A 24,679-nucleotide genomic window follows, 5' to 3' on the forward strand; every position below is an offset into this window, starting at 1 on the left:
AGGGGGAGGCCATGTGGTGTGGTATAACTGCCAGAGCTGTCTTGGGATCTGCGTGCAGTGGCAAGGAATGATGGGATTTGGAGTCTGAGAGCATTGGAGTGGAAGGTTCTTGGATCTGGGAGTATTGGAAAGGGATTCTAGGGTCTGAGGTTAGGAGAGTGGTGTGCAGGGAATATAGAAGTCGTGGTGGTGGGGGGTGATGAGATGTAGAAGTGGTGGGAGGGTAAGCATGGGGTCTGGGACCATTTCAGGAGGATGTTTGGTGGGAAGGGGATTCTAGGATGGGAACACTAGGAAGTACTTGCAGTACCTGGGAACACTTGGGGCAGTACCTGGGAACACTTGGGGTGGTAAGGAGTGTGATGGAATACTCTCCACTTGCCTGGATGAGTGCAGCTCCAACAACACTCGAGAAGCTTGACACCATCCAGGACAAAGCAGCCCGCTTGATTGGCACCCCATCCACCACCAGCGCACTGTGGCTGCAGTGTGTACCATCTACAAGATGCACTGCAGCAACTCGCCAAGGCTTCTTCGGCAGCACCCCCCAAACACACGACCTCTTCCACCTAGAAGGACAAAGGCAGCAGGCGCATGGGAACACCACCACCTCCAAGTTCCCCTCCAAGTCACACACCATCCTGACTTAGAAGTATATCGCCGATCCTTCATCGTCACTGGGTCAAAATCCTGGAACGAACTCCCTAACAGCACTGTGGGAGTACCTTCACCACACGGACTGCAGAGGTTCGAAAAGGCAGCTCACCACCACCTTCTCAAGGGCAATTAAGGATGGGCAATAAATGCTGGCCTTGCCAGCGATGCCCACATCCCATAAACGAATAAAAAAAATTATCAAGAGTCTGGTAGCAATGGAAGCTGGATAATGGGCTTTGGAAGCACCAGGAGGTGCTGGGCTCTGAGACTATTGGGAACGGGAATGTGTGGCTGTGCGACAACTAGGAGGAGGAAGCTGGGGTCCCAAATCATTGATAGAGAGGTGGACAGATCTAGGAGCAGGTTGGAGTGGACGTGCTGGGGAGAGGGCTTGCAAGGGTCTGAGATAATTGGGGAGAGGATCCCTGGGCCCATGATGATTGAGGGTAGGGTCTGGTAATATTGGGTGTGCCTAGGATGTGATAAGAGTTCATGGAGTCAAGTATTATTTTGGAAGGGAGGAGGTGCAGAAAAATTAATTCACCCTTTCAGAGGTTTTACAAGAGTGTTTTCCCAGACTAAACTGGTAAACCTGTTTTAGTTCGCTAATTAATCAATTTACTGCATAAGCACACTAAGTGCTTTAAAGAACTAAAATATCACTTGGCCTCATTTACAGAAACCCACCCCTAAGAAAAGCTGTAAGCTCACTCTTGACCTAGGGACCAGCTTCTGTGCTTACTGTACTTTCACTGCCTTAGTAAAATTTGCAGTAAGCACTTTAAATAACTTAAAGTCAGTTCACAAAGGAAACCACATTACTGTGAGGAGGACTTACAGCCAGAGGACCACAGCACAAGTTAACTGTGACAGGTTTTCCAGCTGGCAAATTTTTTAGAACAGAGAAAGAATAACATCGTCACTAGTCATTTATAACATGGACTGCTGCTTTTAGAAATTAATTCGTAGTCCCACTTGCACCGAGTGCTTTACTTTACTCTGGCCTCATTGGATTTGCCAAAGCTTTGTTCCTTCCACAAATAAAACTCACTACCTTCATCAGATAGATAATTGAAGGGCCCTCCCCCTGACCTGTTCAACTTTAGAAGAATCCTTGTGCGAGTTTTGAAGGTTGTTGTTTCCACTGATGGAGAAGAGGCTCTCGCTTTGTCTGACCAGCGCAAACTCCGCCGTCACGGTTATGGCTTTGACGGACGACTGCTTCGGGGAGGCAGCTGTCACACTCTGCCTCTCATGAGGAGTTTGCTCAACAGCATCACTGGGGCTGTCCTCCTCAAAGGCTCTGTGTGCAAGAAATGTATGCTATCGTAAAGTCCTGATTCCTTCATTTCAAATATATCTTACAAAGTAATGCATTTAGAGATAATACTTCATATTTGCAAATACACATTTGATAAGTTAGAAGATGATGGATTAGTTGGATAGACAATTTGGTCTTTGCAAAACCCCATAATCTGGCACACATACAGCATAACGGAACGGTAAAACTGAAACTTGATCTCAGTCACTTTTTGCTTCACACCCAGTTCCAGAAGTGGAACAAAGGGAAGTTCCATCTGAAACAAGCAGAAGTTTTATTATAATTGTAAAATTAACCTGGATTTCTGGACACAAGCTACTTCCTGACGTTCCTGTGTGCAAGATGTTAAGTGATCTACACACCCGTACATAATGGCCATCCAGGGTTGCTAGGGAATGAACCGTATAGAGTAATAAATTTCAGGCCTAGTCAGAAGTCAGAGTTCTTCATAATTTCTTTTTTTTTCCTGCTGCTATTTAGATTTTCAGGGTTCTCTGTGGAAATTATTCTGCTCTTCCCTTTCTTACCCTACAGTTCCACTGGTGCCAACACTGGGTTTCCCGGATGGAAATCCCCCTATAGCTAAGCTTCTTAAAGGAAGAAGAGAAAGACTAAGGTAGGCAGATCAAGTTACACCGAGGTATCTGTGCCCATCAACTGGTTCCCTCACATCCACATCTACAGACAGAGGTGTAGGTACCTCACTTTGTCAGAGTGCGTGCAAAGGCTCCAGTTCATAAGGAAGGGTGAGAGGGCAGATTTAATGGCATAAACTCAACGGACCAAATTTTCCCGAACCTGTCGGGAAGAAGGCAGGACTTCAACTTTCAGGTTTTTGACCCGCCCACATCAACGTCCGGCCAATCCGCTCAATTTTCCTTTGATTGACCTTGTTGAGCCCGCCCAGTGGGCTCAGCAGGCCAATTAAGGGCCACCCGGCAACAGGTGATGTCACAGACTGCCATTTCATCTGTCAAGATTTCTTGACAGATGAAATATCAGTGTTGCACAGCTGTTTGAAACTGTGAAACACTGACAGTCTGATTTCTAAGATGAGTCCTTCTGCGCAGACTCAGTTAGAAATCTCAGCAGCACTCAAAGCTGAAGGCTGTCACTTTTGACAGATCGCAGCCGTTCAGCTTTAAGTTCCGGCTGAGTGATAGGCTCCCGACGTCTACAGGAAGAAAGGCTGTTAAGGTAAGTACAGGTAAGTTAAAGATCTTGACACACTTTAGACACACCAAACACACTTACCTTTGCACTCATGCACCCATCACTCATCTGAGCACCAACATCGCGACCCCTCCAACTCCTTCAACCCGACGGTCCGCCTGCTCTACCTGGCGTGGTTTGGAGCCGTCGGGAAAACCACACGAAACCTCTCAAACTAGGGATTAGGCTAAAAACTGTCTGTTAACTACCTGTTAACAGGCAGTTAATTGTCACTAATCCCTTCCCACCTGGTTTCGGCGGGTCCCAGTGCGGGGCGGGTACCCGCCGCCCCAGAAACTTGCATGGGGCGGGGTTTTGGGCGGGATGGTGTCGGGACCCCCAAATTCGGGATTTCCCCCCCCCCCCCCCCCCCACACGCCTGAAACCCCGCCTGACGGCTCCAGGAAAATTTAGCCCGTTGTGTCAAAGCCTGACAAACCTTAATGCTGGGTAGTTCTTCTTAAGTATGCCAATCACCATATGTTATGCCTTAAGTGGCAATACATGAAAGAAGGCATGTCAGAGTAAGCAAAAAGGCATGTCAGAGTAAGCAATAACCTGCTTTGGCTGGACCCACCAAGATACTAACAACAATAGCTGCAGGCACTGGCACAACTACCTGGCAACAGCCATGGGATCTGTCTTCACAGTCAGCCAAGAGCCAGATAAAGAACTATGCCATCTGCCGCAAGGACACCCACAGCTATCATGGCACCATGGAGCTGGGACAGCCAGCAACATTATCATCCATGGCCTCAAACCATGCCTCTAACTCCTTCCAGACCCACCACAGGGATGGTGTCCTTGGAGTGGTGAATACGATCACCTTCCTCGCAGCCACTGCATGCAGCACCCATCAAAACGAGGTTAAGTACTGGGCTAGCCCCATCACTTGTCTGCAGACACCATTTCATACCTTCACACTGGGCTTGCTTTCACCTTATTTTTGCCCGTCACTTCCCCTCTCCTTACCAAAGGCAATGACGTCATCACCGTGCGCAGCGCCCCGCTCGTGATCTTCGGGAGCGCCCCCTGACTTACCGCCGGACGCTATGTCCGACGGGGTCAGTGGGGCCTACCTGCGGCCGGAGCGGCGCTATTTAAAGGCGAGCTGCGGGGCGGCCATTTTTGTTGCTGGCCGCCTGCCAGCACCTGCCTCCGCTCCCGTCCCCGGCCTCCTGACCCGCCCCCACCCCCGTGGAGTGCCGGCTGCGCTCCAGGAGCCCAGCACTTCTCTTGAGTGTCGGGCTCTTTTGCTGACACTCCCGATCCCTGGGGGCCCAGGGTCGCGTTGCGCAAGGCACCTTCCCTTTAAGAAGGCCTGCAATGTTGTGGCACGACATGCCGCAGCGATTCCCTCAGAGCGCCCCAAGAGGGAGACAGGGTGCTTCCAGTAGCGCCCCGCTTCATTCTTGGGGCACAGCCACTCAATTTCAGTCACGGTGTGGGGGGGGGGGGGGGCTAATTTTTCTGGGGAACTAAAAGTAGCGCCCCGGCGAAGTTAGCGCCCCAAAGGGGACGCGACTCAATTTTTAGCCCTTTGCCTCCCCATATGGCTACTTCCCTTTAAGTGACTGCACTGGTTTAAATTGCATCTACACAATTTTCCAGCGTTCCCACTAGGCTAGTTCCCTACAACAGGCCTAAGCTGCACTTGGAGGTATGAAGAGTTAAGCAAATGAGATGTCCCAAGAAAATTGCATACTATTACACTGCTGACTGGTTCTCAGCCATTCAGGACTGAATTTTGCCTGGTACATGAAAATCTATCCCAAAGTATTGCAGTCTCATTATGTTTGGAATTTATTTGAAAATTGTCTTATTTCTATATCAAACTTTAAAAAAAAATTCAGCAGTATCCCTCTAGGCCTAGTAGAATCTCAGGATCCCACCCAAGGGGCCTGAGGTTGAATTTGAGACCTGGCTGTAATTCAGACATCTGTCTGGAGTGGGCAGTGGTCTGTTTTCAGCTAGGCCACGAGGTGGAATAGTGGAGTAGATTACTCCCCATCCCTTCTCGCACTCTAGCTCCTGATCAACTGATTCTTGCTCAGTATTAATGGCAGATAATCATTGGCTTCAATAATCCTGCCCTTCCTGCAGCTGACACAGGCAGTGGTAAGGAACGAAGGGCCAATGATTGGGAAAAGGAAATTAGAGAGAAAATCATCAAAAGGCACGCACTGTAATTGGCAGAGATTATATTGTAACTAGTACTTGTCAATATTGTTTCTTTCACTTGCCAGTAAAATATATTTTTATAATGTAGTTGAAAGTCAAAACAGCCAGTGATTTGACACAGTTAAGATTGCTGGTTCATAAAGAAATGATTATGCATGAAGAACCATCAAGGCTGATTTGTAAAACAATAAGGATGGACTATCCAGCCACCTAGTGACGTGATTATAAAGTTTTCTCAAACTTGCTCGTTTGAGCTCCTAGCAAATGGAGGCAGCATGGAATTAAATGCCTGTGAGAGACGAAAGGGAAAGTCAGAGGTGAACGCAACTAAACCAGCTGGATTTGTGGATGGACGTAGTAAGGCCTGTCACTTTATCAACCATTTTAATGGAGCAATGGTTCCTTGACTAGTGTCTCCCCATGTGTAGCCATGGCAGGGGAGGGGCGAGCAGCGATGGTGATGGTGCAATAATTACACTGACAGTCACATTTGGTGCCAGAAGTTCAATTAAGAATAAAATCCAAACTGCATTATGAGTCTGCATTGGATCTAAGATGGCAGCAATCAATTACTGTACAGCCTGAATAAAACCTGGACAATGCTCCAGTTCAACACCAGGAGAAAAACATTTCCAAACCTGATTTTCTTTTCTAGATTACTGTGGCCTGTGTATGACTCAGTTTCAGTGATAAGTATCGGAGGGAAGGGAATATGTGGGTTTTTTTTAATCAGTTATGATACCCACAGAAACCACTTTTTAAAAAGTTTCCAAAACCAAGTATACTGAGAAATCTGCACCTTTAGAATTTCTGCTTGCCTAACACAGAGTTCGTAGGGACACATCCCCCTTACCCAAGTACAGCGAACTTGGGCACACCCAAGGTTCAGGGACTCCTGGGTAGGTGCGGGAGTACTGCTGGGAATGTTTGCAGGGGCTCTGGGTGTTATTGAATGAAAACCTTGAAACCGTTGCTCAAGGTCTTCTGCTGAGGGGCTTGAAATGAAAGATGACTTTGTGCCGCTTGATTATCATTCATTAATGGCAGTCATAGAATCAAAGAAACTGACAGCCACAGAAGGAGGCCATTCAGCCTGTCCTGCCCGTGCTGGCTCTTTGAAAGAACAGTCATGCATCGTCCCACGTCCCCGCTTTTTGATTCTGGCCAAACTGTAGATATTGGGATCTGGTCTTGGAAGAAGCCAGAACAATCTTGGACCAGCCTTGCATACATCATGTGTTCCTGGTGCAGAGGGATCTATGAATCTTATCGGAAGAATTTGTTGTCTTTTTATTAGATTTCGTATCTCATACAGGTACACTATCCCTGGTTGAGGGAGGGGCAAGACTGGCAGCTCAATATTCCGGGGTACAGAATCTTCAGGTGAGACAGAGGGGGAGGTATAAGAGGAGGGGGTGTCGCAATATTAATTAAGGAGTCAATTACTGCAGTAAGGAGGGATGATATATTAGCAGGCTCCTCTAATGAGGCCATATGGGTGGAGCTTAAAAACAAAAAGGGGGCAAGCACTTTGCTGGGAGTGTACTATAGGCCTCCAAACAGTCAGGGGGAGATAGAGGAACAGATATGTAGGCAAATCTCAGAGAAATGTGCAAATAATAGGGTAATAATAATGGGGGATTTCAACTTCCCCAATATTAACTGGGATAGTCAGAGTGTGAAAGGCTCAGAGGGTGTAGAATTCTTAAAGTGCATCCAGGAGAGCTTTTTGAGCCAGCATGTAGAAAGTCCTACAAGAGAGGGGGCGGTACTGGACCTAATTCTAGGAAATGTGGCCGGCCAAGTGGAAAAAGTGCTAGTAGGTGAGCACTTTGGTGACAGTGACCATAATATGGTGAGATTTAAGGTGGTCATGGAAAAGGACAGGGATGGGCTGGAAATAAAGGTTCTAAATTGGGGGAAGGCCGATTTTACTAGGATAAGGCAGGATCTGGCCGAAATGGACTGGGATCAGCTACTTGTAGGAAAATCCGCATCGGAGCAATGGGAAGCTTTCAGAAGGGAGATTGAGATCATACAATGGCAACATGTTCCCGTAAAGGTCAAGGGTGGTTCCAAAAACCACAGGGAACTTTGGATGTCAGGGGATATAAGAGAATGGATTAGGAAAAAAAGAAGGGCTTTTGGCAGATACAAAAGGCTAAAGATGGAGGAAGCCCTAGAGGAGTACAAAAAGTGCAGGGGGATACTTAAAAAAGAAATTAGGAGATCAAGGAGGGGCCATGAAATAACACTGGCGAGCAAAATAAAGGAAAATCCTAAGATGTTTTATAAGTATATTAAGGGTAAGAGGATAACTAGGGAAAAAATAGGGCCCATTAGGGACAAAAGTGGCAATCTGTGTGTGGAGCCGGAAGATGTAGGAGGGGTTCTAAATGAATTTTTTGCATCTGTTTTCACTATGGAGAAGGACGATGTAGACATAGAAATAGGGCGGGGGGACTGTGATATGCTCGAACATATTAACATCGAGAGGGAGGAGGTATTGGCGGTTTTAGCAGGCCTAAAAATGGATAAATCCCCAGGCCCGGACGAAATGTATCCCAGGCTGCTGTGTGAGGCAAAGGAAGAGATTGCGGGGGCTCTAACACATATATTCAGGACCTCTCTGGCCACAGGGGATGTGCCAGAGGACTGGAGAACCGCTAATGTAGTACCATTATTCAAGAAGGGGAGTAGGGAAAAACCGGGGAACTACAGGTCAGTGAGCCTAACATCAGTGGTAGGAAAATTATTGGAAAAAATTCTGAGGGACAAAATTAGTCTCCACTTGGAGAGGCAAGGATTAATCAGGAATAGTCAACATGGCTTTGTCAAGGGAAGATCATGTCTGACTAATTTGATTGAATTTTTTGAGGGGGTGACTAGGTGTGTGGATGAGGGTAACGCAGTGGATGTGGTATACATGGATTTCAGTAAGGCCTTCGATAAAGTCCCGCACAGGAGACTGGTCAAGAAGGTAAGAGCCCATGGAATCCAGGGTGCCTTGGCACATTGGATACAAAACTGGCTTAGTGGCAGAAGGCAGAGGGTGATGGTCGAAGGTTGTTTTTGTGACTGGAAGCCTGTGGCCAGTGGGGTGCCACAGGGATCGGTGCTGGGTCCCTTGCTGTTTGTGGTCTACCTTAATGACTTGGATATGAATGTAAAAGGTATGATCAGTAAGTTCGCGGATGATACAAAAATTGGTAGGGTGGTAAATAGCGAGGAGGGTAGCCTCAGCCTGCAGGACGATATAGATGGGTTGGTCAGATGGGCAGAACAGTGGCAAATGGAATTTAACTCGGAAAAGTGCGAGGTGATGCACTTTGGGGGGACTAACAAGGCAAGGGAATACACAATGAATGGTAAGACCCTAGGCAAGACGGAGGGTCAGAGGGATCTGGGTATGCAAGTACACAGATCCCTGAAGGCGGCGGAACAGGTGGATAAGTTGGTAAAAAAGGCATATGGGATACTTGCCTTCATTAGCCGAGGCATAGAATATAAGAGCAAGGAGGTTATGATGGAGCTGTATAAAACACTGGTTAGGCCACAGCTGGAATACTGTGTGCAGTTCTGGTCGCCACACTACAGGAAGGATGTGATCGCTTTGGAGAGGGTGCAGAGGAGATTCACCAGGATGTTACCAGGGCTGGAGCACTTCAGCTATGAAGAGAGACTGGGCAGATTGGGTTTGTTTTCCTTGGAGCAGAGGAGGCTGAGGGGGGACATGATTGAGGTGTACAAAATTATGAGGGGCATGGATAGGATGGATACTGAGGAGCTTTTTCCCTTAGTAGAAGGGTCAATAACTAGGGGGCATAGATTCAAGGTAAAGGGTGGGAGGTTTAGAGGGGATTTGAGAAAGAACTTTTTCACCCAGAGGGTGGTTGGAGTCTGGAACTCACTGCCTGAAAGGGTTGTGGAGGCAGGAACCCTCACAACATTTAAGAAGCATTTGGATGAGCACTTGAAATGCCATAATATACAAGGCTACGGACCAAATGCTGGAATATGGGATTAGATTAGACAGGGCTTGATGGCCGGTGCGGACACGATGGGCCAAAGGGCCTCTATCCGTGCTGTATAACTCTATCACTCTATGACTCTATCCAAAAGCCTTGTGACCAGCTGAGTTTCGATTTTCGGAATTTTTCGGATTTCAGAAGGTATTATTATAAGACTGGGAAATTTGTCGGGGGTCGGGGTCGGCGGGGGGTCGGTGGGGTGGGGGTCGGCGGGGGGTCGGGGGGGAGAAAAGAATATCGGACGGGCCGCGGTTCGAGTCGGGGGGGGGGGTCGGGTCGGGTGGGAGGGGGGAGAAAAGAATATCGGACGGGCCGCTGCAGCTATCGGACTGGCCGCTATATTGTTGGGTTCACTCTCCCGGTATCTCCTTCACACTGCCCAGCTCGGCCTGCAATCTCCTACCCAGGAGGGAACTCTGTGACCCTCTGCCCTGCTCAGCGTAAGTCGTGCGCCACTCTGGTCATGTCGTGCGCATGACTTACGCTGAACGAAAAAACTTTCAGTTTTTAGAGGTTTTCGGTTTTCGGAAGTTCAGATAAAGGATAGTCTACCTGTATTGGTTTTACAAACATTGGATGTTTTGTGTTCACAGTTGTTGAGGCATCCGGTTTCTTTCCTTTTAGCAAGAGATCCCGAGGCGTTACCATGGCTAGTCAGTGAAAGTGCTTTTTTAAAACCCTGGAAGTGTTACCCCATGTAACACACAATGTATTATTCTGCTGCTAAGGTAGAGCTATGGTTAGGGTGGCGTGTCCCGTTAAGGCTATAAATCATGGGGTCAATTAGAGGTTAGCCAATGTTGGTGTGGAAAGTTTGCAGATTGGTCTGTGCTTTTTCATACTTTTGACACTTCATAGTGTGAAATGTGACACATGCATCTGCTGCTAGACTTTTGCCTCAAATTCTACACTACACTGCCCTGGTTTGCACACAGACTTGAGTTTATGTCTGTTTTTAGGAAAAAAAATCTGGCGCGGAGGTGTTATTAAAATTACTGCTGTACCTGTTGTCATGTGTGTGCATCTCAAAACGGCCTCTGTTCTGACTTGACATTCTGGAGTCACGCAGCACTGAAAGGAAGAAGAAGAAACAGTTAGCAGCAGGTACTTCAAACAGGTCTAGTCCTGATTTATGCTGTTTTAAATCTGCCCTGTCCTCATTTAGCACAAAAGAACCTCTCTACAAATTACTTCTTCGGCTCACGAAGCAGCAAATCTGATGGCGCAACAAGCACAAATTGAGGCAAGAAATCCGAATCTCGGAGTCTTTTGTCTGATCAAACAGCTGAGCCACAGTTCTATACTGATTCATTAACGTGCTTCCAGTCGTGCTTATTTGACAAGGAGTAACACATTCCTCCCTACATTACAACAGTGGCTACACTTCAAAAGTCCTTCATTGGTTGTTAAGCGCTTGGGGCGTCCTGAAGTCGTGAGCGGCACTACAGAAATGCAAGTCTCTTCCTCTCTTGTTCTAAATCTATAGGTACATACGTGTCATAATTTTTAAACTTGAACCATAGCTTTGAAAAAGTCTTCTTGATACAAACGATTTTTAAGCATGTACCCTGGCAGTTTGCACAGGGGCCATGAAAAGCCTCGCATTTATACAGATCCTTGCCAGGTCTCCCAGAAACAGTGACTATTGTTATTTAGGTAAAGAAAACACCCAATTTGCACACAATAAATGACCAGTTATCCTGTTTTTGGTGGTTTTGATTAAGGAAGGACACCAAAAGAAGTCTTTTGTTCTTCAAGTAGTCTCGTGGGATTATCTACCAAAACCACAGAACCGGCCCTCAGTTTAACATCACATCTGAAGGATTAGCGCTGCTTTAACAATCTGATTTTAATTGCGGTGAATGTAACCATCACTGAAAGGTTAAAGCTTCTAAATTTTCAGCGTCTCATTGAAGTTCAAAATAGGAAGTGTTTCAGCAATGGGGATGTTTGCTCCCTCCACTGAGCGGAGACCCGGGCAGAATGGGAGTTAAAATCGAAGCGTGAATTTATGCTAATCAGGTTCCTATTGCGTAGTTAGGACCCCAAAGCGGGTTTTTTTTTTACGGCCTACTGGGCGAGGCTGTTGGGCCAGAAGTGGACAACCTCCAAGGTAAGTTAAAGTGCTCCTCCACGCCCCACAAAAATAGTTTGGGCCACTTCCACGTTCCTGGAACCTTGCCAAACCTCCGATGATAATTTACCTTGCTGACAGCTGGACAGACTCCAGGCTGCTCGGCACTGCGCCATCCCGAACCTGGCGAGCTGCCTCTGGATTCCCATTTGCAGCGGGCAGCTCGCCAGCTCCATTTTAAATGAAGCCTGGCCTTCATCCCAGAGAGTCTGCCAGTGCATTCTGCCGGCTGACTGCTCGAGGGTTAAAATTCTCCGAGTGAGTCATGTTGTTTAAGCAAACAGTTGAGTACTTACAGCGTCGTTCTGTCTCCCGGTTCTCGTTTTTCTTCTGCCTTATAGAATAGACACACATTGTAATAAAAATCATTGTAAGGGAAATTGTGACTCCGACAATGATGGGAATATCATGCTTTTCCAGAGCAAAATATGAAGAGGACTCCTTTGCTTTTGCTTTCTCCCTGCCAAGAGGAACAGAATCACTTTACTGATATATTTATTCAGGCTCATTATTAAAAGCTAATTCTACCATATTCGAAGCCACAGACATCAGACAAGATGATAGCAAAATACTGCGGATGCTGGAAATCCAAAATAACAACAGAAAACGCTAGAAAAACTCAGCAGGCCAGGGCAGCATCCGTGAAGAGAGAAACAGAGTCAACATTTCAGGTCGAAGACCTTTCGTCAGAATGACAAGAGCAAGAGCAGTTACACCAAACGGAGCTGTGACATTAAAATTAAAGTGGACCATAATAGTGTTGGCTCAGTGGTAGCACTCTCCTCTGAGTCAGAAGGTCGTGGGTTCAAGTCCCACTCCAGAGACTTGAGCACAGAATCTAGGCTGAGGGAGTGCTGCACTGTCGGAGGTGCCATCTTTTGGATGAGACGTTAAACCGAGGCTCTGTCTGCCCTCTCACATGGACATAAAAGATCCCATGGCAAAGAAGAGCAGGGGAGTTATCCCCGGTGTCCCAGCCAATATTTATCCCTCAATCAACATCACTAAAACAGATTATCTAGTCATTATCACACTGCTGTTTGTGGGACATTCTGTGAGCAAATTGGCTGCCGAGTTTCCTACATTACAACAGTGATTACACTTCAAACATACTTCATTGGTTGTAAAGCGCTTTGGGACGTCCTGAGGTCATGAAAGGCGCTATATAAATGCAAGTCTTCCTTTTCTTAAAATGTTGTAAAATTGCAGCATTAACTAATCTAAAATTAATTCTCCAAGACTTCCAACGGAGGTCCAGTTCATTGCCATTTTTTCCCCACAGTGACAAGATATATTATGAGAAAATATTAATTGAGAATTATAGGTTTTCCGTTGCAAGGGAAAACGGAAGTTATTTGAATAAATGAAAGCCCTTGGGGTCCAGCAAATGAAGGGTGCAGCTGAATCGGACTCTCAGGGAGGGTATAATTAGAGGAAAGGAGGGCGCTGGATGTAGGAGGTGGGCGTTCCCTCCTGACCAAAGACCAGCAATATCTTTGGCTTTTCTTTTGATATTTATGGATTATTTATCCAGTTGTGTGTTCCTGGTGGGGAGAGCTGATTGAGTTGTTGCATGTTACAGTTCCTGAATAAGTTTTTAAAAAAAAGGTCTGGGATCTTCTCTGTAGTGTTATTATTTCAAATGTGTAGAAAATCAATAAAATCTTTTTTTTAACAAATTTCCAGACTGTTTGTACTTTTTGACATCACGTGTCTCTGTTGACCAAGTTTCAATGATCTAGATCTGCTACCAGAAGAGCTGTTGTAAACTGGCCTGAGAGGACTGTGATCAGCAACCTTTCCTAAATGTAGTTCTTTCCTCAAGAGCGATTTACAAAGATGTCACAAAGGTCACAAAAAATATCTTCTGGGCCTCCTCAGGCCTCTCCCAATGGCTGGGAAGGTTTGTAGTAGTCAATGATCAGATGAACTCATCCCCAGCATGCACAGGTTCATGGGGGGTGGAGGGGCTCGTATGATTGCGCTGGTTGTGAGGCCGTTTGCGGCAATACCACAGGGAAAACAGGACCCCCCCCGCCACCCTCTCCGAAACCAGGCCCAATAAACCGTAGGTTAGTGCAGGGGCTAAAGAGGAAATACATACACATCTATTGTGATTTTTTTTTTTTTAAAGGGAGCACAGGATATTAGGGAGTGCATTTTAAAGCGGATCTGAACATTTGGTGGCCCCAGAATCCATACAACAACAAACAAATCGGTTAACTAAAAAAAGTTAATCGGCCTCACTTGCTACCGTGACGCCATAAAGCTCCTCCACCCCCATGTGGAGCTTAATTGGAACTTCCCCCCCCATTGAAATGTCAAAGCTCCTTGCCCGCTCCGCATGGAGTTTAAATGGAACTATCAACCCCCACCCTCCATATTGTGACACTAAGTCACTACCCCCCCCCCCCCTGCTTCGTGGAGCTCAAATGGAGCTTTCCCCTGCCTTATTTTGACATCATAAAGAGACAATGGGGGCGGAGTTTGTTTAACATAATGGGGAAACTCTGCCGCCATCTTGGGAAGGGCAAGGGACCCTACTACATAAAAGGCCTAGTACAGAAACAGGCCATTTGGCCCAACTGATTCATGCTGATCTATTTATGCCCCATATGAGCCTCCTCCCACTCTACGTTGAGGACTCCAAAACTAGGGGTCATAAATATAATATAGTCACTAATAAATCCAATAGGGAATTCAGGAGAAACCTTTTTACCCAAAGAGTGGTGAAAATGTGAAACTTTGTTACCACAATCATTGGTTGAGGTGAATGGCACAGATGCATTTAAGGGGAAGCTAGATAAGAATGTGGGAGAAAGGAATAGAAGGATATGTTGACAGGGTTAGATGAAGTAGGGTGGGAGGAGGCTCGCGTAAAGCATAAGCGTTGGCATAGACCAGTTGGGCCAAATGGCCAGTTTCTGTGCTGTACATTCGATGTAGTTCCATGTAAGCCCACCTGCAGTCAGAAGTAATGACTGCTGGCACTTCCGAGCAGCAACTGGGAATGCCATCTCATGAAGTGGGTCCTGGTACCTCCAGAGGCAGAAACACCAGCCTCTGCCACAAAGCCTAAACAGCCTCCAAAGTGATGCAAGGTAAAGGCACCATGAACTGACCTCACTCATCTTGAGGAATACAAAATTAATCATAAAATACATCTTAATTTATGCATTTTCTTTATTCTAATTTATTCTGATAAGCATCTGACTTTATCCTGATAAGCATCTGACAAGAACAGTAGAGTTCTATTGCTGACACAGTGGGAAAAGCAGACCTGTGTTCAGTGGGTTTAGTTTTGGAATCCTGACTGGCCAGCTGTGACACAGCTGCATTACTCATTGCATTTTCTGCAAATACTGTAAACAATGTGGAATCAATTTTTCTTAATGCCATAAAGGTACTTCATGTAAACTAAAAATATATTAATCCTCCAACTCTTTTTCACAGCCCTGAACCCGAAAAGACAGTCAAAATGTTTTGAAGTCTTTAGTGTTGCACTTCCTTTTAAAAAAAAGTTTCATTTTCGTACCAATTTTGTTTTTACTTATTTGTTTTTAAACACTGGGTTCTGAGGATCTCCTACGGGGAAGTAGAAGAATGAGAGGTGTTAATAACTCCCATGGTTAGGGGAGCAGGATGACCATCAGAACTACAGTAATAACGCAAGGTGCCTCAATGAGGTGTCACCGTGAACATTATTTCAGTTCATGTTTAATTGCTGCTCGATTGAAAAATCTGGGAGGCGGAGTAAACCACAAAATGATGGGCCAGTTACATTTTTTAAGGTTTTTCTAACCTTCTTCCGCTAGGTTATTTCACCTCTTGTATCTTCGATCACTGTCATGGGAGAGTCCCGACTCCCCAAACCTTCGACAGTGTCTGTCCTTGCCCTGAGATCTCGGTAATCGTTCAGTAATGTATTTCGAGAAATGAACAGCAAGGCTTATTCAGTAAGTGCTTTTAGCTACCGCAATTAGCCCATGCCTCCTTGAGTCCTAACTCCAGTAGAGTATCACATCAGACCGTGTTTTAGATTTATTAAACAATGAACAAGCAAATAATCAAATAGTAATATAATACAATTATATATTTACAGTGGACACTATTATCCTCAAGTGGACAAAGATAATAATATCACAACTTTAAGAACTTAGTTTACTCTTTGTAAATAACTTAAATAATAATGTTTCTTTCCCTTGAATGTTTTACCGCTGTGGGAGCCTAATTAAACTAAACTGTTTCTTGGAAATTCAAACTTAATATTTGTTTCTTTTTCAGGAGTTTCAAACTGACCAATTCCTTCGCTGACATTTTCAAAACGAATGCCTCAATTCAGACAGAATCGATCTTCAATACCTCAGAAAACAGTCACCAAGATTTCCAGGATTTTGAATATCCTGCCATTTAATTTTTTTTTTTTTTTTTTAAAAAAGGGACTGTCCGTCAGATACAAACCAAACCAATCACATGGCACTGTTTAAGTTTGAATTATTTCCATACAGTAGCAAAATACTGCGGATGCTGGAAATCTGAAACAACAACAGCACCTGTAACCAATAAAACTTGTTACATTGTATTGAAGTAAGGATTGGAGAAGGATCTGAACTGCGTTTTTAAAAAAAAACTGTTTTTGTACTGTGACTGGATTTAAAGGAATAACCATTGAATCATAACTAAATAAAAAGACTGTATTTGTGTCCCTAGATCACTATTCCAGTGAATTACCAATTGCAGCCCTGCCATTGTGGTTAGGTGCCCAGCAGAGGCCAACAGCTTTGCCCCAGTACAGCACTGTCCAAGAGCAGAGCAGAGGCCTGGGAGGAGATTACATTGGGTGGGTAGGTTGGTGTGAGGGGGAAACCAGGAGGAGGGGAACGAAATGAAAGAAAAGAAAATGAACTATGTACTCTTCTACCTCAGCTTATCGTTTTCTTCCTCGCCTCGATCTTTCTTCCTTTGCCTTCCCATTTTATTTCCTCCAGGTTTATCTCCCGCTACCGCTCGCTCAGATTTTTATATAAAAAAGCAAAAAGGGTGTGGTGTATGTACCTTTAAGAGGAACTATGTTTTTTTGAAGCCCCTGTGTACTGTAGTACCGGTAGTGACCACTCGGGTATATAAGCCTGTATAGCGTCTTGTATAGTTAGTTCACCTCCAGACTTTGTTCAGTAAACACTTGTTAAATCAACTCCTGCTTTCCGTGTCTTCATTAACACACGGATACAACAAAGTGGGGCCTAGACATCGGGGCTTAAGAGTTTCTGCTCGCTTTGTCACCGCAATCCAGATGAAATCGGCCGAAACAGTGCAAAAGATCCCGGAAACGCAGGCGGAAGTTGAACGAGTTGAACGCTGGTTTAAAAATCATCTCGCCCAAAGCCGGTGCCGCCCACAAAACTGGCTGTGCCCCCAGATCGAAATAACAAGCATGGCGAGTTTCCACTGATTACGCCCGTTTGTGACCCTTCGAGGAGGCTCGTCAAATTAAGCTGGGGTTTTTTTTTTAGGCGCACAGGCACTCGTCGGTACCTGTTCAAAGTTTTTACATGTTAAAAAATATTTAATTTACTAAGAAACTGACTAGTGTATACCAAGGAAACTAGTTCAGTGTAGTTTTTTTTTAAAGTCATTTTTGGTGATTTCAATCAGGTTACTCGTAGGATAGGCGCACCAATGTCGGTGTTCTTGCTCAGGCCAACATCCCCAGCATCGAAGCTTTGACCACGCTCGATCAGCTCCGATGGACGGGTCACATCGTCTGCATGCCCAATACGAGACTCCCAAAACAAGCGCTCTACTCGGAGCTCCGACACGGCGAGAGAGCCCCAGGTGGGCAGAGGAAACGCTTCAAGGACACCCTCAAAGCCTCCTTGAAAAAGTGTAACATCCCCACCAACTCCTGGGAATCCCTGGCCCAAGACCGCACAAAGTGGAGGAGAAGCATCCGGGAAGGCGCCGAACACCTCGATTCTCTTCGCCGGGAGCAAGCGCAAGCAGCGGAAGGAGCGCACGTCAACCCAAGCACCCCACCCACCCGCCCCTTCAACCACCGTCTGCCCCACCTGTGACAGAGACTGTAGGTCCCGCATTGGACTCGTCAGTCACCTGCGAACTCATTTTTAGTGTGGAAGCAAGTCATCCTCGGTTCCCGAGGGACTGCCTAAGAAGAAGGAATTGACACACTTATTAAAAACACGTATTTTTTGTGATAAACCCATTTTCAGCTGTATTAATAAAACTGCACCAGGTTACCACTCTTAAATACATCAATGAATATCTTCTAATGCAAAAAAAAAAATTACGTTCTATTACGCTGCCCAATTGCGTTGGTTTATGGAAAATTTTCCGTTTGTGGTTATGCAAATGCATTTTAACGGAAACTTGAACTGTAACCTAACCAGCGCAATTTCAAGCGCATTTTGCGCCCAATTTCCCATTTGGGCACAAAACGGAAACTCGACCCCCAGGTTTCACTGCCCCGAGGAGCAATGCTTTAAGCATGTATAATAACAGGGGTCACATATTGTACATGATGGGCAGGCCAATCACCCCGCAGTGACGCGCGTGTCAAAGAACCACGGTGGATACTGGTGTCTGGCATTATAGAAATGGATGTGAACAGGGAGGAGTGTTTGTCATGGTAACGGGAGCTCGGAGGTATCTGCGACTCCCAGCCAGGAGATAAATTAATTCACACAGTATCGCCAAACCATCAGGGAGGCCCCTTCATGCCTGTAAACTAACCCTTGACCTGATTATCATTATTACTATTATTATACATCCAGTGCGTCATTTCCTCTCAATTTCCTTCCTGAAGATACTGGCAGGGTGCTAGCCTGAGCTGACTATGCTGTCAGTAACAAAGAGCAATATGTGTGTAATGCAGCAAGAGCAGGGGAACCAGGAGTGTCTGATCATGACTGATAAGCTGTGAGTTCTGACTTCTGAATCAATGTACAAAATCACGGGATTGTTCCGACAAAGCATGCACTGCAGCCCAGTTGATCTCATGCTTCCAGAATATCAGCTCTGCCACATCTCCCCATTACTGCATTTAGCTGTTTCTTAAATAGGTGTAGTGTCCTGGCTTCTATCACCTTTCCAGGACACTGGCTCTAGCTATTGATCAGCTTCTGTGTGAGGAGTAATTTCCTGACATCTTCCTAAATTTGCTTTTCACAACCTGGGTCTTGTGTCCTCCTGCCCTGGTGTATTGTTTCAGGTTTACGTTCTCTATCCGGTTATCTTCTATACCTCGATAAGGTGCTCTCTGGGATGTCTTGTGTTTGAGACTCAAGTGTCCTAGTTTATCATAGCTCTTCTCTCCGATATCGGAGGATCAACTTCATTGCTCTGTTCTGCACTGCCTCTGAAGCTGGGTGGTCTCCTGAGTCTCGACACCTGAACTGCAATACTCCTGTTGCATTGCTTCGAACAACATTTTACAACAGTTCAGAATGGGACATTATCCCACACTATGCACACTGCTGGGCTTAGCACCCAATAATATAGGTTCCCTGCATCCAAAGCACATGAACACCTTGCGCACCAAGCAGCTCCTTAACGGCCCTTTTATTTTGATATTATCAGGAATGTCAACCGACGCTGGAAACTATGAGGATAAAAGTTACTTATTTAATGTAGTCCTCTAATTTTAGGAAGGGTCAAAAATTAGCAGCTGGCGCTATTGTCATGCCTCATGTCATGGGGCCAGGATTTAAATTCATCCAAACTTCATGGTGTAAAAATCTCATCTCTCTGCTGGTTGCAAACGTTCTCAGTAAAATAATGTGGGGCAGTCTGAGTTCCTGGCAGGCACAAGTCTACATTGCAACGCTGCCCAGAATTTGGCATCTCACTCATAGCTACAGTTGCTGTAGAAAATGTCATGCCGGTGCAATAATGGGGTGCTTCTTAACAGTTGAGGTTAAAATTAGATGTTTGCCGGAGTGAAGGATACTCACTCGCTGCTCAAGCATAGCGCAGGTGAGATGCAGCTTTAAGATGCAAACAGCTGCAATAGTGAGAAACAAGGACACCATAAAGTAATAAATCAATGGGACAACATGTAGCTACTTGATTAAACTGCCTGCTTGATGTTGACAGTGCTTGGGAAAATGGGAAAAATCCTATTCTCCAGCACTGGAATCATTCAACTTGATGGTCAATTTAAAAGAAACTACAAGTAGAAGTATCAATTTATGGCTTGTAGCAAATTGCCTTCTCGTGAGTGTGTAAAAAAGGAAGCCAGCTTTTAATTAATTAATTAATTAACAATACACTGAACATCCAGTCTGATTATTAAACCTTGGAGCTCTTAGTCGTGCGTGTGTGTGCATGTATGCATGTGTATGCGTATGTGCAGGTTCCACACTGTGAGGGTAACTTTCACCATCACCGCTTGAGCAGGCCACCTGCCCATTCTAAAACTCGTCCAATAACAGACAGACACTCTGCTCCGCTAGCTTACCACCCTACTAGTGAAGGTGAAAATGACTCCCTTTGACTTTGGGATTAATGCAGGGTTGGTCCATTATGCAGGAAGAAATTTGAATCTACTCAGATATGGAATTAGAAAACGCTGGAAACACTCAGCAGCTCAGATAGCATCTGTGGAGAGAATAGACAAGAACTGAGAAAGGGTCCGTAACTGAAACATCTGGTCTGTTCCCTCCACAGATATTGCCTGAGCTGCTAAGTACTTCAAGCATCTGCAGTACTTTGCTTTATGTTCACACATACAGGAATGTTTTGCAATCCACTTGCTGCTCATTCAGGCTGAACTCAAGGGTGCACAACCCTGTCTGAGCTTATGCTGAGCTTCAAACCTCGTATCCTACCCATCGGTGAGACCAAGGGGGGAATTTTTCAGGGGGGTCAGTGGGCGCATTTGGTGGCACAAAATTTTTTTGGACAGCAGGTAGGGAACCCGCTGTCAATCCGCCACCACACTAGTCTCCCAGATGTCAGCTCTGTCATCACTGAACAGACCCGACACCAAGCGGCGGGGGAAGCAATTTAGATGATTAAGAGGTTGTTAACAGGCACTTAAAAATTATTTTAAGCTCACCTTTCGATTTTAAGAGTTCGCCCACGTCAGGTAAGCAGGTCAGGAGTTGTGTCAGCATGGAATGATTTCTTAACTTGACGGCTGCAAATGTTCTATAAAAGCTCCCATTTCATAGCTGTTCACTTTCCAAGGTTAGAAGCTGTTGCTTACTGCATTTGTAAGACAGATTGAGATTTTATGCAGCTTGCAAGTGTTTGGAGCAAACTCTCTATCCAGTGTCACCTCATTAGAACAACCTCTCTCACCATTGACAGATCGCTTCTGTCATCTCAACCTCACCTGCCATCTATTCCATCAGCATTGGTGCCCTTGAATGTATCTCACCTTGGTCCTCAGAATCCCACCACGATCAGCCCCAACACCAGCAGCATCAAGCACACCAACAGCACCAACAACAATACCAACCTTCTCCGCAATCACCTGATACTGCACAGGACAGAGGGCATCAGCACCCGAGCACATTGCTGCCCAGGACGCCAGGGATAACCTCACCATGGCCAGATTTACTTCACTTGACGCTGTACACCCTGGTTGCCTCATGATGTGCCAGGTTGGCACCATCCCACACCAACACCATAAAGCATCCCTACAATGACCAAGCCATTCCTTTCACACTCATCACCATTGTGGGGGGTACCGTTATGTCTCACCATTCACTGCAACTCACTAAACCACTTCCAAAGGTGCACACAAATCTGTCCAAGAACACAAAGGCCGTGATTTCGCCGATTGAGGCTGGTCCAGGGTGGCTGGGGTCGGTGTCGTGATCCCAGCCCACTCTTTACTGCAGCCCACACTCGCCAAGCAATTATTCATTGATTGGGCTTGTTAAGCCAGCCCTGCAAGGTTCCCGGCCAATTAATAGGAAATGGGTCTGGTGACGTCGTTTGATGATGCATTATCAGCCGGTTTCCTGAAAGGGGCCATGTCCAAATTGATCTTGACAGTTCTGCTGTCAGTGTTCTACAGCACTGAGGTGTGTATCCTGCTGTGCCACTCATCACATCATCCCCATCACTCTGCCTTCCCTAATACACTGGAGATTTGGTTAATAACATTGCCAGGAATTGTATTTCATTTACAATAACAGCAACATTTGGGACAGTGACTAGAGCTCAACCTTACAACATAGTTAATTAATCTTTTGAATATAATTGCAAGCTACTTCTGCCAACTTAACGCATTCATTGTAAGATAAGAGGAAAGCACAGCCCTCGACAGCCTTTAGTTAGATACATTTTAAATGCGAGAACAGGGAAAATAATTTTTCTTTGGCTAACAGAACTGTGTTCTGTGAATGAAATGTCCTCATATTTTTTTTATCTCCACCCTCCACATGTAATAATCACTACCCCATAATTATAAAAGGGTCATCCATAACTGCCATCTTCTCACCACTGAACAAACAGGATGCTTTTTATGCCCCTTACTCCTCCACAAAGGACATGGTCAAATAATGAACAAATAAGGACAGGAACCCCACCCAAAGTGCTCTTGTACCATTAACAACATAGGAATAGGAGTAGGCCAATTAGTCCCTCAAGCCTGTTCCGCCATTCAATGAAATCATGGCTGATCTGTGACCCGCCTTTGCCTCATATCCCTTAATACCTTCGGTTAACAAAAACCTATCAACCTCAGATTTAAAATTAACAATTGACCTATTGCAGAAGAGAGTTCCAAACTTCTACCACCCTTTGCGTGTAGAAGTATTTCTTAACTTCACTCCTGAAAGGCCTGGCTCGAATTTTTAGACTATGCCCTCCTTAGTCCTAGATTCCCCAAGCAGCAGAAATAGTTTCTCTCCATCTACCCTATCAGTTCCCCTTAATATCTTGAAAACTTTGATCAAATCACCCCTTAACCTTCTAAATTCCAGGGAATACAACCAAAGTTCCCTCTAATTTTTTTCCCCCTGCGCGGGCCCTTTAAGTTTGCTGCACGGCCGCACATGCCCATTATCTCTTCCAGTGGCAGCGGCTGGTGAGCAGCCTGCGGGGACCTCACGATTGGTGTGTGGTCACGTGGGACCATTGAATACAACCCTAGTTTGTGTAATCCCTCCTCATAATTTAAGCCTTGGAGTCCAGGTATCATTCTGGTAAACCCACGCTGCACTCCCTCCAAGGCCAATACATCCTTCCTAAGGTGTGGTGCCCAGAACTGCTCACAGTGCTCCCAGGTGTGGTTTCACCAGGTCTTTGTATAGCTGTAGCATAACTTCTACCCCCTCGTATTCTAATCCTCTAGATATAAAGGCCAGCATTCCATTAGCCTTTTTGATTATTTTCTGTAACTGTCCAAGACATTTTAATGATCTATGTACATGGACCCCCAAGTCTCTTTGGACCGCCACTGTTCCTAGCTTTTCACCATTTAGAAAGTACTCTGATCTATCCTTTTTAGGTCCAAAGTGGATGACCTCACATTTCCTACACTGAAATTCATTTGCCACAGTTTTGCCCATTCGCTTAATCTATTAAGATCTCGTTGTAATTTTATGCTTCCATCTACAATGCTTACAATGTGTCATCGGCAAACTTGGATATGTGGCTTTCTATCCCATCATCTAAGTCGTTAATAAATACGGTGAATAGTTGAGGCCCCAACACAGATCCTTGCAGGACACCACTAGTCATATCCTGCCAATTAGAGTACCTGCCCATTATCCCCACTCTCTGTCTCCTGCTGCTCAGCCAATTTCCTAACCAGGTCAATAATTTGCCTTCAATTCCATGAGTTTCAACTTTAGCTAATAGTCTCTTATGATGGACTTTATCAAATGCCTTCTGGAAGTCCATATAAATAACATCTATAGACATCAAAAAATGACCTACCCTTTACAAATCCATGCTAACTCTCTCTGATCAGGTGAAAATTTTCACGGTGTTCAGTCACCCTATCCTTAATTATAGTCTCTAGTAATTTCATGACAACAGATGTTAGGTTAACTGGTCTATAATTCCCTGGTTTCCCTCTCTCACCTTTCTTCAATAGCGGAGTGACATGTGCAATTTTCCAATCTAAAGGAACGGTTCCCGAATCGAGAGAACTTTGGAAGATTATAGTAAGGGCATCTGAAATGTTCTCACCTCTTCCTTTAAAACCCTGGGCTGGAAACCATCTGGTCCTGGGGATTTGTCGCTCTTTAGTGCCATTATTTTCTTCATTACTGTTATTTTGCTTACATTAATTTTGGTGAGTCCCATCCTTGATTCAATATTAGTTTCCTTGGGATATCCGGCATGCTATCCTCTTCTACTATAAATACTGATGCAATGTAATTATTCAACATGTCTGCCATTTCCTTATTTTCATTTACAATATCACCATTATCAGTTTTCAAGGGGCCCACACTGCTACTGACCACCCTCTTTTTCCTAATATAATTGTAAAACGTTTTGTGTTGATTTTGATATCCCTCCCAAGTTTCTTTTCATACTCTCTTTTTGTAGTTCTTACTATCTGTTTTGTTGTAGGAACGTGGGTTCCTAACTAAAAGACTGAGTTCTACTCAGGCGATCAAACAAAACGAACTTTAATGAAACAAACAGGTTTTAACAAGAAACTGCAGGATAACATCGAATGTAGGTCTGCTCTCTTTGGAGGCTCCACGAGGACTGCCCCTGCAGTCCCGTGGCTGACGTCATGACATCATCACGTTCTCCCGCCAGTGGGGAATCACGTGATGAACGACGTGACGTCATCACGTTTTAGCTGCGCTGTTAAAGTAACCACGCTCTGTACAGTTAAACAGCATAAATAAAGATACAGACTCAGGCTGTAGCTAACATGTTGTTAAAGGAATTCTATACAAACGATCTGAGTCCTTTGGTGGCTCCGCCACATTGTCACCTTTTGTCATCCATAGCTGGGTTTTTTGGGCAAGTAGAGTTATTGCCCCCTAGGGGTATAAGCTGGTTCTGCATCACATTAAATTCTTTTTTGAACACTCCCACTGATCTTTTGTCATTTTACCCATTAGTAGATTTGCCCAGTTTACTGTGGACAGTCTCTGTCTCATCACGTTGAAGTCAGCCTTACCTAAATCTAAAATCTTAGTAGCT

At 45.2% G+C, this 24,679-nt stretch overlaps 1 protein-coding gene across 1 annotated transcript in view; it reads right to left on the bottom strand.

Moving 5' to 3' along the window:
* The window catches only part of LOC147101786 (uncharacterized), a 106,662-nt gene that overhangs the window by 9,583 nt on the left and 72,400 nt on the right, over positions 1-24,679 (bottom strand). Inside the window, exons 17-19 of the mRNA XM_085965724.1 lie at positions 11,833-11,996; positions 10,407-10,473; positions 1,750-1,960 (exon numbers count right to left, since the gene is read on the bottom strand). Of these exons, the coding sequence (XP_085821850.1) occupies positions 1,750-1,960; positions 10,407-10,473; positions 11,833-11,996 (442 nt within the window). The remainder of the gene's footprint in view (positions 1-1,749; positions 1,961-10,406; positions 10,474-11,832; positions 11,997-24,679) is intronic.

Source organism: Somniosus microcephalus, chromosome 23 (genome assembly GCF_052327205.1).
Source record: "Somniosus microcephalus isolate GS21.2 chromosome 23, FLI_Smic_1.0, whole genome shotgun sequence".
NCBI lineage: Eukaryota > Metazoa > Chordata > Chondrichthyes > Squaliformes > Somniosidae > Somniosus > Somniosus microcephalus.